The sequence below is a fragment of the Mustela putorius genome, unplaced genomic scaffold, assembly GCF_011764305.1.
Source record: "Mustela putorius furo isolate JIRA1106 unplaced genomic scaffold, ASM1176430v1.1 tig00000905_pilon_pilon_pilon, whole genome shotgun sequence".
In the NCBI taxonomy this organism is placed as follows: domain Eukaryota; kingdom Metazoa; phylum Chordata; class Mammalia; order Carnivora; family Mustelidae; genus Mustela; species Mustela putorius.
This window is the reverse complement of record NW_025421511.1, coordinates 1,199,179-1,213,989: the sequence shown is the minus strand read 5'-3', so window position 1 is coordinate 1,213,989 and position 14,811 is coordinate 1,199,179. Positions and strand designations below refer to the sequence as shown.

The 14,811-nt window shown below is 40.1% G+C and overlaps 2 protein-coding genes across 4 annotated transcripts in view; one reads left to right on the top strand and one right to left on the bottom strand.

The window, feature by feature from the left end:
- Nucleotides 1-14,811, top strand: part of MCPH1 (microcephalin 1) — a 240,879-nt gene that overhangs the window by 106,029 nt on the left and 120,039 nt on the right. For both annotated transcript variants that reach the window (XM_045086169.1, XM_004766753.3), the window contains exon 12: nucleotides 5,179-5,256. In XM_045086169.1, the coding sequence (XP_044942104.1) occupies nucleotides 5,179-5,256 (78 nt within the window). The remainder of the gene's footprint in view (nucleotides 1-5,178; nucleotides 5,257-14,811) is intronic.
- ANGPT2 (angiopoietin 2) overlaps nucleotides 7,285-14,811 on the bottom strand; it is a 53,443-nt gene continuing 45,916 nt past the window's right edge. Inside the window, exons 8-9 of one of the 2 annotated variants that reach the window (XM_004766748.3) lie at nucleotides 11,415-11,545; nucleotides 7,285-8,323 (exon numbers count right to left, since the gene is read on the bottom strand). In XM_004766748.3, the coding sequence (XP_004766805.2) occupies nucleotides 8,163-8,323; nucleotides 11,415-11,545 (292 nt within the window). In that variant the 3' untranslated portion in view covers nucleotides 7,285-8,162. The remainder of the gene's footprint in view (nucleotides 8,324-11,414; nucleotides 11,546-14,811) is intronic. The other variant, XM_004766747.3, reaches the window with a different exon arrangement.

Below are 14,811 nucleotides of genomic sequence, written 5' to 3'. Positions count from 1 at the left end.
CTACAAAAAAGGCCCCACAACTAGTGAGTTCAGCAAGGTTACAGGATACAAGGTCAATATACAAAATTCAGTTGTATTTCTATGTACTAGCAATAAACAACTGGCATTCTGATTTTAAAAAAATACCATTTATATTAGCATCCACAGAAATTAAAATATTTAAATCTTGACAAAATATTTACAGGAACTGCATGCTGAAAACTATAAAACTCTATGAAAGAAACCAAAGACCTAAATAAAAACAGCGAGATACTATGTTCATGAATTGGGAAAATGGATACTTTTTAAGCTGTCACCCTCCCCCGCTTTTTTTTCTTGAAGTATAGTTGGCATACAATATTATATTAGTTTTAGGTGTACAACAGAGTGATTCAACATTTATATATATTAGGAAGTGATCACCGTGGTAATCTAGCTACTCTCTGCCACTATACAAAGTTGTTACATATTAACTCTGTTTCCTATGCTGTACATTGCACCCAATGTCTTATTTATTTTATTACTGGATATTTGTACCTTTTATTCCCCTTCTCCTATTTTGCCCATCCTTACTCTCTTCCCCTCTGGCAACCACTGGATTGCTCTCTGTATCTAGGAGTCTGTTTCTGTTTTGTTTGTTTTGTTTTTTAGATTCCACATGTAAGTGAAATCAGATGGTATTTGTCTTTCTCTTTGGTTCTCCCCATTTTGATCTATAGATTCAACTTAGTTCCAATAAAAGGCTCAGCAAGATTTTCTTGTAGATATCAACGAGCTGGTTCAAGTTGCAAAGCACTTTTGAAATAGAAGAGCGAAGTTAAGTGGGATAATCACACAATAGAGAAATCTAGGTGATGGTTAAATGAGAACTCTCTGTACTGTAAGTCTAAAACTATCTAAAAATAAAGTGTTTCTAAAAAACAAGTATAATTGATGTGCCTTTATAATAAAAAATGGCACCTCATGCCTTCTTGTTTCCCAGTCTGATTTTTCACTCCTAAAGTAGCCTCCTGATATGTTACTTACATATTTCTAAATACAATGATTTTCTTGCCATTTTTTAAAAAATTCACTTTGAGACATTGTCTGTAGAACTCTTTCTTTAGAAGACCAAAATAGGTCTTTCAGTCCCACCTCCTCTTCTGTTGCCCAGTCTACTCATTGTGGTTACAATTTTTTTTAACATTTTATATATACATATAAACACATTCACTTGCACACGTGTGTGCGCACGTACACACACACACACTCACACACATGCGCACAAGAATGAGTATTTGGATGCTCTTTGAACTGAGCCTTGTAAAGTATTACGACTCGTCTCTGATGACTTGTGTTTGTTGGTTTTCCTGAGCTAATCATTGACAGTTATTTTTGATTGCTTAGTTTTCTATGCAACTATCACCAACTGAGTGCAAGAATTTCTAAAACTATTGTAATTATTCTCTGAAATCTGTCTCCACATCAGATTATCTTCCAGCCCCATTTATTTTTTTTCTCAGAGACACCACCCAGGAGCCCATTTGTTCTCTTCCCCTTGAGACTGGCTCTCTTGAGGTCTGCAGAGCTGCTGTTGGCCAGGGACTTCCCATCACTGCGATCCCAGGAATTCCATTCTTGTTTGGTTTGGTCTATGTTTTCAAGCTAGAGGCTTTTATCAAATAGGTATAAAGTCATGTTCAATAACGAGACATTGAAAAGCTGACTGAAACTCTGCCTGCCCGAGGGGTATATAGATAATTTGATGTGAATGGACGTTTTTGAGATCCAAGCTTTAGTATTTATGTCTTTTTTTCCCCTGGGCTGATCTCTGTCCCCAGGAAAGAATGGCTGGTGTCCCAGGGGAAGGTCTGGAGAGGTTTTTCCTAGTGTTTCCACCATTGCTCTCAGAACAGCCTGTCTGACTTGACTTTTGTCTTATTCCATGGGAGGTGGGCTACGGGATAGGAAATGTCTTTTTTTACCCTGTTCTATACCCCATCTTCAGAGGTATCCAGTACCACCAATTTCTTTGCCTTTTGGAGAATCTGTGGAGAGAATTGGGTGCTTCCTATGGACCTCTTTCTCTAGACACTTAAGTTTGAACTTTCTTTGCCCTTCTAAGTTATTTACCATTTACGCATCTGCTTTGCAACTTCCAAAACATCCTGTTTTATCTGCTGTAGACTCTTCTCATTCTTTTTAATTCTATCCTTTTAGTTGAGTATTGGGGAGAAGGTGAAGATTAAGATGTGTTCATCTTGCTACGCGTAAACCATAAGTCACCTTCATTGTCTTCCTTGTAAATGGTGTTATCGACTTGCTTTCAGTACCAGTGCCATTTTCTGACTTGGGTTCACTGTAGCTACACTGACTCATATTGTTTAAATGAAATGATTAGATGTGTATAAAACGAGAGAAGACCTTTTGTGTTTTGCCTGGTATGGAATAAACTGTGTGGTCACGCCTACATTGTGGAAATTTGTCCTACCAATAGCTGTTAATCTAATAATAAGACAAGTGGTTCTTATTTAAATTCATCAACAGGGTTCAAGTTTTATGAACAACACTTTTAACATGTCGAAAATATTATATCCATTCACAGTGGTTGCTGAAATAACTCAGCCCTCGTTTTAAGGGCTATAAACATGGGATTTGGTCCTCTGTATTTATGCAACCCCAATACATCTTGGTTATTTTTATTCTATCACACATATGATGGGAAATATGTTGGGTTGATCTTTTAGTCCGCTTACAGCCTTAACTGTGGTCTTGCAGAGATATTCCCAATATTGAATATTCTACGAAGCTATAGATAACTTCAGCTAATGAAAGAATTAAGCTTGAAGTTTGCACTATGTTTCTATTTGATGATTTCATTACAATCAAATCAGTGTTTTCTGCTATCTCTGTTCAATGTTAATTCCTGGGATGCCTGGACAAATTTAATTTATTAATTCACTTGCCAAAATTCTACTATAGATGCCTTATGGTTTTATTTTCATAACATTTAGAAAGGGACAAACTCAGAGAACATAAATTTTCTCCAGGAGGTTCGGCTGACATTTTAATGTGGATGACACTTGAGCTCAAATGCCGCATGCATTTTTAAGACTGGTTCCTTGGATTCTCTCCCTGGTACATTATGTTTCTCACTATCCACATTGCTTCATGTGAACCTGATTTGGAAGCTTTTTACACTTTACTTCCTACTCTAATCATAGACCTATAAGGAACCACACAGATGTTGTTAGCATGTCTCTATAGACAATACCATACATTGATAAAAGCAAGGCAAACACTGTGTAACTTAAATGTTTTAACCACCTCTACAGAGCCAGGTAGAAACATGATTTCACTGTACCTTTTTTTTCATACTCTCTTTCACTGAACTTGTGAAGTTATCTATCTGTCTATCTATTTCTTATGTATCTATCTATCTATCTATCTAATTTAGCTGGCCAGTAAAATCAAGGGAAAGCAAAAGGAGACTTAACTGACAAAATGCTTGTGTACACACAGATCTAAGTGAAGATGGAATTAGGATCTTTGAGAACACGACTCATTACTTCCTCTCTCTATAGTGAAGACACATTGCCCTGTAATATACTCCATTCCCATTCTATCATCTGGGGCCCAGCGCCCTTAGAGCTTTCTCCTATCTTTTCTGGATTGTTCTTCTGCCATGTGCTAATGCCCCTGCAGACACAGCGATAGAAACAGGGTATATTATTATACCTCACCATAGGAATCTAACCAACCCAGTTTTCTTACACTTCTTCCAAAGCACACTTTAGCCAAAAAAAGAACCCACTTTAATCCTGCCTTGGCATGTGGCATTCTGTCTGTGCTGGAATGTCCTCTCCCTCCTCACTCTGTCTCTCTCTGTCTGATGAGCTCTTACTCAACATTTAAGACTCTGTTTAAAATGTCATCTGTGGACCCTTCCTTGATTCTCCTAGACCAAGTTAGTTTGCTTCTTCTACAGGTTCCCACAGAGCTGTTTTGAGAAATCACCATTTGTGGTTTGCCTTCATGCCTCCTGCCAGAGGGTGAACTCCTCTGGGATTGGGTTTGTGTTTTCAGGACCTAGCGTGGGTTCTTATTCACAGTAGGCTTTCAATATGTTGTTCACAGACCCGCAGTTAGTGAGATGAAGAAAACAGCGTTGAGGGAATAAATGCAGCAGTTTTAAAGTAAGATCCAGACCAGTGCTGAGAATTGTCATTTAGATTCTGTATCTCGTTTTTGTCTTTATTCCACCAGCATGCTCACTTTTTCTTAGAAATACTTAAGACCACGCTCCCATAGATGGGTCTGAATCTTAGAAACTACCAAACAGGAAAACTCTCTCCTCATCCCCAATAATTCAGCAAAATTAACTTGAGCTGTATGTAGCAATTGTAAAAAAGAGGGAAGATTCAATGAATGCGAGAAATGAAATTGCAGATGAGAAATAAATATGGGATATGTAATTCAGTTTGGTTATTTTTGTTATAAAATTCTATTGGTGCATGGAAATAGAAACAGATTTTCAGGGAGTTTGTTCATCAAGTAGAGATGACTGTAGAATCTTGAACATTGTTGAATTAAAAACAAAAACATCATTTTGATCATTTAAAATATTTGGGTTCAAATAACAATAATAAATAATAATACTGAAAGCTTGTTTATGAAACATTTTATCCTTCCAAAGCCTGGGAAGGATTTTCAAATGTTTTAGGAGAACTTCTGGAAATATTAGTCCATGTTAGAAACAAAGTCACTTGCCAGAAGGACTGCTTTTTAAATTTAAGCTTATGATCTATCTTCTCCTAATAAATGTGTTTTTTTTAAATTAATAAAATCCTGGAATATTTACTGAGGATTGTCTATAATGACTCCTTAAATTAGAAACTTGGAATTCTTAAAAAAGTATTTCATATGTTTGTTATTGGGGTGGTGGTTAGTATTTGGCTTCAGTAGGATAATAACCCAGGTTTCTAGTCATTGGAACCTTTTTTCCTTAAAGAAAAGCATTTATTATGCATAAGATTGATGCGGCATGAAGATTCTGATGGTACTTTGGTGTGTAAGACACATCTGGTTCAGATCTATGGAGTGTGTGTAGTCACTGCTGGGTTTTTTGTTTTATTTTGGCTGTATCTTCAAAGTGGTTTGTTATCCACTGAGAGCCTAATGAATCTATAATAAATGTTCTGCTTCTTGTGTCACTTATAGGTACTATGGTCTTTGGAGCTGGGTCACTGGATTTCCGAGGAACCATTTGAACTTTCTAACTACTTCCCTGCAGCTCCCGTAAGTCAGATGTTATTTTATTATGGTAAATACAATTTGGAATTCTCAGGAAATTACTATTTGCATAAATATGGATGCAATTTTTTTTAAGTTAAGACCCATTATGCTCACAGTTAAAAACATACTTTCATAGATGTTTTCAAAATAATTTATCCATTTGTGAGAACAAATATAGAAATGGGAGAATATTCTGCAAAAACTCTTGTGTTATGAAATCTTAAAGAATTTTTATTATGAAAGTCCTTGGGATTGAGAAAAACAAGAAATGAAAAAGGACTAGATTCTTGAGGAGGTGGTACGGTATTTCGTTTACGGCTTTAAGAAATCAGGCTTTTACTCCCCGTAGAGATAGAACTGATAGGTATAAAAGTCAGGGACCGCGAGTGGCATGATGTGTCCTTGTGTCCTCATGTGCTTCCCAAATGCAGCTTCAGCTTTATGGCATCTTAAATTTTAAATATTTCGGGTGCTTAATGGAAGCTCTAAATTTTTAAAAGATTAAGTAATAATTAAATAGGTAAATTCAGGTTTAATTGGAAACAGGATCGTGTAGATGTTGGCTTTCATTTTCAAAAAAGTTATCTGGTTTGTGACACAGTTTATCCTTCTGGAAGGTTAATACCTGAGTAAGAAGCAGCAGCCTTTGTCTGTGGCCAGGGTTGGTGTTATTTGCTGTTTGAGGATGCGTAGGACATTGCCCTCTCCTCACTGACTGATCTAGGTTGTTGGGTTGCTTTTGTTTTGGTTTTTAAGATTATCATGTTGATTTTCCCTCCACGCATAAATATTTTCTTAAGGAGAAAAAAACATTTCTCTTGGTATGACTGTTTGCTACACCACGTAAGGAATTGCAGTGTAAAGACTTGAATCCCTCTACTCTCTGTCATAAGAGAGTATGTGTAACTCTGTGTAACCCAGTGCGGCTTGTCTTTGAAACTCATTTCACCTGCCTGCGTGGGCACACGGCATCGAATATGTTGTTGCCAATTTTCCCATTCTGTCATTTCTCTACCTCCGTGTCTGGTGTGTGGGTGTTGAGATGTGGCAGAAGCTTAATAGTTTCTTGTGCAGTGGAGATACCTTCTTAGGACCAGATAATGTTTTAACTTGGTACAAAGCTGTGCTCTCTTGAACACGAAAAGCCTACTGAAATGTAACAAGAGAAACCACTCAGAGATGGTTTTTGTCCGGGAAGTGCGGCAGAGTGGTGGGCAGAGTGGTGTGCCTCCGGAAGAGTCCATGACCTGACTCGAATCATGCAGTGGATGTTACCCTTCTCAAATGGGGTTCGGGTGGGGGCATAGAGCGGGAAAATAAATTACACAAGAAAAAACGGAATAAAGAAAAAACATAGTAATAGAACAGCGTAAGGTGAAGACAGACATGAGGTAAATGCCAGTTTCAAATCTGGCCCTAAGCTTCCTAGCAGCAGCTGACTCCAAGGCAAATACGTGAGAAATTGCTTCCAAATTATACAGCATTACACAATGTACATTAGTGTTAATTGTTCTATGAAAACTTCAAATGAGTTAAAACTCTAGTGGTTTAAATAGTTTTGCAGCCCTGAGCTTAAATCCATGCTTTCAGAATTTTCTATAAGGATTTGAATCTACTATAAACATCAGATTTTGTTTTTGCATTCCAAAATGCCTTTTTTTTTTTAAACATTTGCTAGTGGACATTAAAAAAAAAAAAAGACTTTGGGGTGAATCTAGCTTAGCTTGAGAAGAATAGCTTTTATAAGTGCTTTAAATAGAAGGCTTTTTTCAACCACAAACTAAACTGTAGCTTACCTCTCTAAAATGTATCTTACTAGAAGAGAAAAAAAAGGACCTTTCTAATAGAATAGTGAGGAAAAGATAGTAAAGTCTCTTTGTCATGGAATTAAATGTGTAATTTTCTTCATCACTAAAAATCAGATCTTTCCTTGTCATGAGGCACAGTCGGTTGTTTCAGAATTAAATCACAAAATCGTAAATATTATCATAAAGGTTAAATGTAATTATCTAATAATTTATATTTAATTACTAAAAATACCTTCATATTTAACAGCCAGGCAGAAAAAAAAATAGTACAATCTTCATATAAACTGAAAGAACACACATTTCTATTAACTTCAGAGATTCTGGAAGCTTTCACCATTTAAACTTGAAATACATATTTGAGCATTAACTTAAAACTACGCTGTCAACACATTCGTAAATATGCTGACTTCAAAATGAAAGTTTAAAGCACCTAAGAGGAGGAGCAAAAAATGCATTAACTATGTTTTTCCCTTCTCCAAATATTAAACTGCGAATAAGCACTTCCCAGAAAAATCCCTGAATATACAATATATTTTTATGGCTTAGAGATTTTCTTTCTTCCTTTCAATTCCGAGAGTGACGCTGATTTCAGGACGTATGGATATTTACACAATCTATAAACAGGGCTGAGAAAAATGCAGCTCCAAGGTTATCTCTGCTGTATAGCCCAAGTGTTCTGTTTTCCAGTTATTTACGGATGAACTCCGCACAGCATTCTTGGTTGTGACAACAGAGCCTGTAAATCGTCAGTCTTGAAGTCGCAGGCTTCGATGGATCTTCACGGGGGCGTTTCCCGGGTCACGCTGCCAGGGCTGTGGCGGGCGCACGGGTGACGCGGGGTCGAGCGAGGAGGCTGGCGGGGCTCAGAGCGGGAGCGCGCGGACCCCTGCGGGACCCCTGCGGGACCCCTGCGGGACCCCTGCGGCCCCCCTGCGGGACCCCTGCGGCCCCCCTGCGGCCCCCCTGCGGCCCCCCTGCGGCCCCGAGCGCGCGGCCTGAGGTGGACGGGGACCCCGAACGCAGCCTTGTCTGTTAGAGCTGTGGGCTTCGGTCTCTGAAAGTCGCACAGTCGGCCGCCGCTCCTCAGGCGGGTGCAGGCGTCTAGAAACCTGCGGGGCGGATCATCATGGTCGTGGCCTTGAGCGAGTAGCCGGAGCCTTTCCAGTAGTACCACTTAATACCGTTGAACTTATTTGTGTTCTGCTTCTGTGGGTAGTACATTCCGTTCAGGTTGGAGGGACCGCATGCATCAAACCACCAGCCTGTGAAAGGAAGGCGCAGAAGGAATTAGGAACTAGGTCAGCCCAGCTCCATCTCCCCGGGGCGCTGGAAACCCTGGGCTCCCCCACCCGTCACATTCCGTGCATTTTCAGCCGACGCACGCCGATGTTCAGGGGTATAGAATGAGCCCTGCTGACGTACGAGAGCAGTGGTGGTCCAGCTTTACCCAGGGCAGGTCCCAGTCCCATACGGCGCCTGTTTCCCCAGGCTGTTGTACTCCGTTGGCCTTGTGTGGAAAGACCCGTCGCCCATAGACATGAATGGCACGTGTTCCCTGGTCCCCATTTGGTGACCGGCACAGTCCAGTGGAAGACGTGGATAAGTCAAAACACTAAATAATGCATGGAAGATTCTCCCTGGATTACTCTCCGTTTCCAGCAACTTAGCGGGCCAGATGGTTCAGGCTTCGCTCCTTCTACCAGATATGTATATATGTAGATAGATACATCTATAGATATATATATATTTTAAATGACTCCAAATTTTAAGTACTTGGGGAAGTTGGATGAAAAGGAAATCTTTAAGTCCTAGAGACAAGAAGGAAATTGAAAGTGATCATGGTGTGCTCACTAAAGAGAGGGGAGCCGCCTGGCACAGCAGCACGGGGGCGGGGTAGGTCTGCGTTGGCACCTCAGTGGCTACAGTTGGGGTTTTGATGCTTGTACCTAGAAACATGAGTGTGCCAGAAGCCTGGTTTTCAAGGAGAAGGAATGACCTAGATCCACGTAATCTCAATAAATCTTAGAAACAGGGGCGACTGGGTGGCTCAGTGGGTTAAAAGCCTCTGCCTTTGTCTCGGGTCATGATCTCAGGGTCCTGGGATCTAGCCCTGCCTCAGGCTTTCTGCTCCGCAAGGAGCCTGCTTCCTCCCCTTCCCCCACCCCTCCTGCCTCGCTGCCTACTTGTGATGTCTGTTTGTCAAATAAGTAAATACAATATTAAAAAAAATCTTAGAAACATTGCATTGGAAGTACACATACAGTATGATGCCATTTATGTAAGATTTCAGAATATAGGAAAAAACAACTGCTCATGATATCCGCATACCTACTACATAAATAACTAACGTGAATGAACCTGAATTCATTGCCCACCCGTGGGCAAGTATGGCAGGACAGCTTTAGTTGTATCTGTAAAACTTTATTTCTATAAGAAAAAAAAAAAGCTGATGTGAAAAGAATGATGATGTAATTTTTTTTTAAAAAAAGATTGTATTATATTTACATATTGGACTGTGATGATCAATTATTTCATTCAGTTACAGCTCATGACTTGAGCTGATTCAGATTAACATCGGTTTGATAAGACATTTGTGTGTGTTATTCAGAATCCTTCAAAATACTCAGGAATGTTGCGGACTTACAGATCCTAGAGCCTATTGGCTCATGTCACTATAAAGCTAGCAGTCCCTGCAAAAACCGGATTACCTGGGGCCCAGACCATGGGCTGGGGTCTGACATCCCACTGCTCCACTTTTTCTCTTGGGCGGTGTGTTTCTCCCCCGTCTCTTTCCCATTCCTACTCTCAGCCTAAGTCTTGATTTGAGTAAATAAACATATTGTTTCCTTGGTTATTAATGCACTTCTCCTACTCTCTTGAGTAGCTCATGACATACGGGTGGTCTGAAAGCCACCGCCCTCTCGAGTGCACAGCTGGGCTCAGTGTGGGAATGGCAGATGCGAAAAAAGGATTCAGCACATTTGGTCCCCCCAACCCACCCCTTTCTCCCTTTCTAGGGTGAGGGAGAGAGGCAGCTTTTACACAGTCCTATCATTGAGATAATTATTGAAATAAATATAGCTAATAGAGAAGCTCTGTGTTGCCGGCATATACTATGTGGATACATATAAATATATTATCTAAAGAACCACAGGACTGATTATTTAATGGATTCTAAAATTCTTTCAGGATTATTTTAAAGATATACAAATTATTGAGTTTCAAACTATTTTCATAAATAAATCCTTTCTCTCAACCGTAAATGATTCTTAACTGATACGCAAACCACGTGATAAGCTTCGATCTTGTTGCTGTGGTGGCCTTCTGTTCGTCAAATTAACTGACCATGGCTCCTGCCTTTTTCTTTCCTGGGTGAGTAGTGAATGAAAGCTTAGTAACATAATTCGTGGTCTCTGCAAATTAAACCTGTCGACTTGCTGTTTGCCCTTACATTCAGTTTGTACTCTCAGCAGAATTTTTGTTGCTGGTTTAAGTCTTTCAATATTTTTAAGAACTCACTTGATAGCATTTACCAAGCTTTTTTCTTGTCTAGGTCACAATTAACTGATTCTGGCCATTTGATTTTTAAACTTTTAGAAATTGGAAGAGTAAATTTTCTAGCAGTTGGTCCCTGTCTTTGAACTCTTAAATGTTGCTGGATACTAATCTGGCCATTTTAAGTGTCTGTTAAAATTGTCTCTTCTTCCTGGGTGTGATTTGGATTCTTTTTTAGAGCAGTCTGATACGAAAAGTAGGGACTAAGAAAAGCATGAGCGTAAAGACCTTGACTCAACGTGGACAACTGTTGATTTTAATTTGGTGCACTAAAAAACAAAAGCAAAAACAAAGCAGGTTGGCTAATTAGTTTCTTTGTAGGTATTTGCTGTGTATTAATAAAATCTTTAAAGAAAGATACCTGGAAATTCCATGTGTGCAGAATGAATTATTAACTAGAAACACTTCTATGCTCATGAATCGATGTCACTGTTTCTGTTGCCGTTTTGAATTTTTAACCTCTTTGATAAAGCAAAATGAAATTAAAGTGTGGGTCTGATATCTGTTCCTCAGCGAGCACAAGCTCAAGAGAGCTTGCAGGCTATCAGATGTCCCCTCCCTGTGCCTGAGTGAGGTCCTGGAGAGACAGTTGGCCTGCGGACAATTCCAGCTCCACATCACATTCTTCAGACTCAACAGTCTGAAAAAGTGAAAAACAAATCTCCCTACATCTAGTAAGTCTATTTATGAAATGTGGACATTGTCACCGATCACAAGTTCAAGTCCAAATAGCCAGCCTTTCACTCTATGAAATTCTTCCTTGCCACAACAAATAGGAAGAGAGAAAAGTCATCCCACCTCCTGTGAGCATTTGTGAACATTTGCAAATACATTTGTCGTTGTCTGCATCCTTTGTGCTAAAATCATTTCCTGGTTGGCTTATGCTGCTTATTTTGCCGGCCGTCCCTGTAAGTCCTTTAAGGTGAATCCTGCAAACATGCAAAGAAAAAAAAAAAAAAAGAAGAAGAGAAAATAACATAATTGGCCTGGGCTGTTAATTTACCATAGTGGAAAATTTTTTTATAATGAAGAATTCCATCCTGCAGAAATGCATTCTGTACTGGTTAGTGTACTAATGCTGGACAAAGTATTTTTGCACTGGTATAAACAGGAACCAACTTATCATCAAATCCTTGGGCAATGAGAAATGTTTTCATGAAACCTTCAGCTCGTATCACTTGCACAAGCATCAGCAGGGGCTTCAGGGCCCTCCGCTTTCAGATAAACAGAACGGGGAAAATACATGTGAAACGGTCCTCTTTCCAGGTTTCCAGACATCATCGGTACAGAAATGAGAGTCTTGAGATGACCAGACAACGTAAAGCATCATGATTTTCAGACTAGTAGGCAAGGAAGGGATCATCGGATTTAGAGTAGATATCTACAGAACTATGTAGAACACACATTCTTACGGCTGCTTTGCTTCATTTCTGTGTAGTATTGTAATGAACTTGCTAGGCATTGAGAAAGGAATAAACATAATATTAAGTTTGACACCAGGTAGTAGCCTGTACTTTTAGAAGACTGCAGAAATCTGGCTTGCATCAGTCATGTGTATGCCAAAGAAGAGAGAGCAGGGACAGAGAAAGTGTGGTAACACTGCTTCCAGAGAGCCCATTGGCAGATGGGCACGGTACAGCTCAGAGTAGGTTTCAGGTGCTGCTGGGTGGCTCTGTGGGATGTGATGCCACTGTGTTGGGACATGGGGTATGGCAGTGGGGGAGCTCAGACCATTGAGTCTTCTTTACCTGGGGATCCTACAAAAACAACCCCTGTGATGTCCCTGGGAGAATTGTACTCGAAGTCCCCAAAATGATGCTCATCTTTTGCTAAACCACTACCTTGAAAGGAATATAATTTCCAAGAATTCATGTTGGAACAGAGGGTAGAGAAGAGAGGAATGGTTCTCCAGGGACTGTCTCTAACCAGACTGTGCCAGGCACTTATACGCATGTGCATATGGAACGCATATACCAGCCCTGAGAGGCGGGCTCTTCTCCTGTTTTTATGTATAAAATTGTCGAGGTTCAGAGATAGCATTGTGGTAGAGCTAGCATTTGTACCAGATGCATCTAACTCCTCAGTTATGGTTCTACCCTGATAGACCTTTGCCAGGGATGTCTGTTTATTGAGGAAGAGTTATGAAAAGATGGGGGTAAGGAACATGCCAAGTGGAGATCCATAATGTGTTGGTTCTAAGTCACTTTTGTGTTAACAGCTTGGATTTAGAATTGCTTATAATATTGTAGCTCTAGAGACCCCCATCATGAGGCGCTGGCTGAATTTCTGAATTTCAGCATTATCCTCACGTTTCAAAAATGACCCTGGTCCCTGGCACAGCCTCTGATTACCTGCTGCAAAGCATTTTTGGAAGTTCTACTCGTCTCTGCGATTCTGAAACACTTGACTTTCTTTCCAGGCCCGTCTCGTTAATCATGGATAGGGCTGAGATAAACCACTTCAAGTGTCCTTTCTTCTTCCCGGCCTCTTCTCTCCTTACAACGATGTCAGTTCTTGCGGGGCTCATTAAACATCCCCAAAGGCGAGCAAAATCTGGGAGAACGCTATCTTTTATTTGTCTTTATGAGCAAGGTTGTATCATTTTTAAATCCTTCTATTATATGGCCCCCTGGTTTATAGTTGGTTTCTTTTAAGTTTGGTTATTAAGAATAACCACATTTATTGAAATGGCTTTATATTGGTATCAGTTCGAGTTTATAGAACAGTGGAGTGAAAGAAGCAGTGCCAGCATTGAATAATGAAATCTGCATGTTTGCGTAGGGCTGCCAGAATGATTTTGAAGAGTGACCAGTCTTTAGCTTTTAGTTTTAGGGAAAAAAAAAAATTCTGTCCATGCATTTATCCTTTCCTGATGACATTTATTTTTCAGTTTTCCAGCATTTGGGAAACACTTCTTTGGAAAAAACCAACTCCGTGGCTACAGAAAGTGGTAATCTGAGACACCTGTGTTATTACTCAGATATGTCGCGGTCCCTTATCACGCCGCCATGTTTTACTGGGATAATCAGGCTTTCATGTGCCGTACCCCGCCTCGTAGGTTAAACCGAGCTTTAAATGAATGTGTGCTTTTCTACATGGCATCTCCCCAAACTGGTCGCATTTCTAAAGGAAGTATCTGTTAAGAACCATCTCAGTTTAAAGTATTTTTATAATGTCAGCATACAAGGGTAATGACCCATTTTGTAAAATCTCCTTATATAAACAGTCTAATCCTTAATTTTTGTGTTTCTTTCTTTAAAAAATTTTTTTTTTGTTTCAATTCCTCTGTTGTAGATTCCTAACTGTTGCCAGTTGAAAAAATATTTTGCTTGGAGGTAAAACAATGACCAACCACTCGTGTCTAAAAATTCATTGAAGTTTTGATCTCTTTGGAGTCAGCTTGGAGCTGCCATGAGGCCCCAGCACTTATCTTTTCATTCATCTGCATCGTTCCAAGGAAGCACTGCTCTCTCTACAATGAGAATTGGCGGGCTCTGTTTCACTGACTTTTTAAAAGTCATGTCAGTGTTTGTGGGTACATTAATTGTCTTCAAAATTTTGTCCCCCCGCCCCCACTGTTTATAAAGCAGATGTCCTGGACGTTCTGTAGTTCTCAGATTGTTGAGGATTCTAGAACAGTGGTTCTGTTGTAGTTGTCCTGTAGTAGTTCAGGCAAGATGTTCAGGCTGTGTTTCTGTGCTGTTCCTTCACTGTGACCCTGAAGAAATCAGCTCAAGGACTTTGAAATCATGTTTGTTTTCCAAGCTGTTCAGAGGTTGGGGTGTTCCATTGAGCAGAGGGTCTGAGTTGGGCATTAATGGGATTTAGGTGAGACTGTAGGCCACGTATGACTGTTTCCTGGGATGTTCCTACTGAACTTTGTTGATTTCTGACCCACTGTTGGGTATTTTCGACTCCTCCAGGCACCGAACACTTCTTTGGTGCCTTCCGAGACCAATTCCTGTGGCACCACCTAGCACCTGATCTCACTGTTCTCCCTCTAGCCTTGCATGTGGGTTTTTGGGCACCTCTTTCTACAAGACCACGTGCAGGAGTGTGCTTTTTCCTGCCGTAGGCTGTTGCTCATCAGACACCCGTCTCTTGATGCCTTCACTGCTCTCCAGCTCTAGTCTCACGCCACTTTAGAGCCAGATACTAAATTCTGAGTCAGGGATGCCCATGCTTTTCTTGGAAC